The sequence below is a fragment of the Buceros rhinoceros genome, unplaced genomic scaffold (genome assembly GCF_000710305.1).
Source record: "Buceros rhinoceros silvestris isolate BGI_N320 unplaced genomic scaffold, ASM71030v1 scaffold43994, whole genome shotgun sequence".
NCBI classification, from domain to species: domain Eukaryota; kingdom Metazoa; phylum Chordata; class Aves; order Bucerotiformes; family Bucerotidae; genus Buceros; species Buceros rhinoceros.
Window position 1 is genome coordinate 603 of NW_010408410.1, and position 1,095 is coordinate 1,697.

The window sequence follows — 1,095 nt, forward strand, 5'->3', positions numbered from 1 at the left end:
TGTCCAACAGAGGAAGGAGCCAGAGCAGAACGGGCAGGACCGTCACTGCGCTCCCACTGGTGATAAACTCGTTCTGCAGTGCGAGAAGAGCAGGATGAGGTCCAGGGCGGGCAGAGCCCCGGCAGGAGCCACTCTGCTGCTCCCACCCAACACTTCACAGCACAGAAAAGGACCAGCCCGCCCGGCCCCAGCCGCCCCGCCAGCGCTTACCGCCTCGGTGTACGCCTCGCTGTTCTGCTCCTCGTGGGCTTCCAGCAGCTTCTACAACACCGTGACAAAGGAGGAGATGCTCCGTCACTGCCCATTCCGCATCCCCGCAGGGAGGGGACCCGCGCCCACCCCACGGGCACCCCAGTCAAACCACCCGCCACGGACACAGGAAGAGTTTGGGGTGTTTGGAATTCAGCCGGAAGAATCGTCGTTCCCGTGCAGCTGTGGCGCCTCTGAGATGGTCAGAGACCGATGCCGTCCCCGGGAGGGCGGAAGAGCCCCCGGGGCAGGGCGGTGGGGACACTTTCTCCCGGCTTCACTCACTTTCAATAGCTTGCACTCCCGCGAGTCTGTGAACGCCGGGAACATCTCCTCGTACTTCTCAAGTGCCAGCTGAAAGAGAGAGAGATCCTGAACGCGCCTTTCACACAAAACCACCTGGGTCTTAGTCTGGATTCTGCCTTCCAGAACCGCAGAGCACAGCTCGGGAAAGGATTCCCAGCGCATCCAAGAGGAAGGATTCCCGCTGCCTCCCCTGTGATTTCAGCCCGTGGTGCAGCCCCGCGTGTGCCAGAACACGGCTCGGCCGGCGCAGGGCGGAGCAGGGGGATGTTCATGACCCGGAGGCCACCGACCTTTGCGTTCAGCTCGTCCACGATGAAGTGGCACAGGGCGGCTTTGAAGAAATACTCCTTGGCGCTGTACTTGAGCAGAGGGTTGTCCATCGTGTTCGTTCCGACCTGGGAGTAACGAGAGGGGACTGGAGCGGGGGCAGGGACCGCGTCACCGGGAACTGATGGAAGGGGGCTGGACAGCGCCACGTACGCGCCAACCCGCTGCCGGCAGCGCGGGCCCATCGGATGGCGCCTGCGGCCTCCCATCATC

At 63.4% G+C, this 1,095-nt stretch overlaps 1 protein-coding gene across 1 annotated transcript in view; it reads right to left on the reverse strand.

The window, feature by feature from the left end:
- Nucleotides 1–1,095, reverse strand: part of LOC104492309 (beta-soluble NSF attachment protein) — a gene marked incomplete at its 5' end in the record, with an annotated part of 1,780 nt that overhangs the window by 480 nt on the left and 205 nt on the right. Inside the window, 3 exons of the mRNA XM_010134849.1 lie at nt 211–261; nt 535–603; nt 846–950. Of these exons, the coding sequence (XP_010133151.1) occupies nt 211–261; nt 535–603; nt 846–950 (225 nt within the window). The remainder of the gene's footprint in view (nt 1–210; nt 262–534; nt 604–845; nt 951–1,095) is intronic.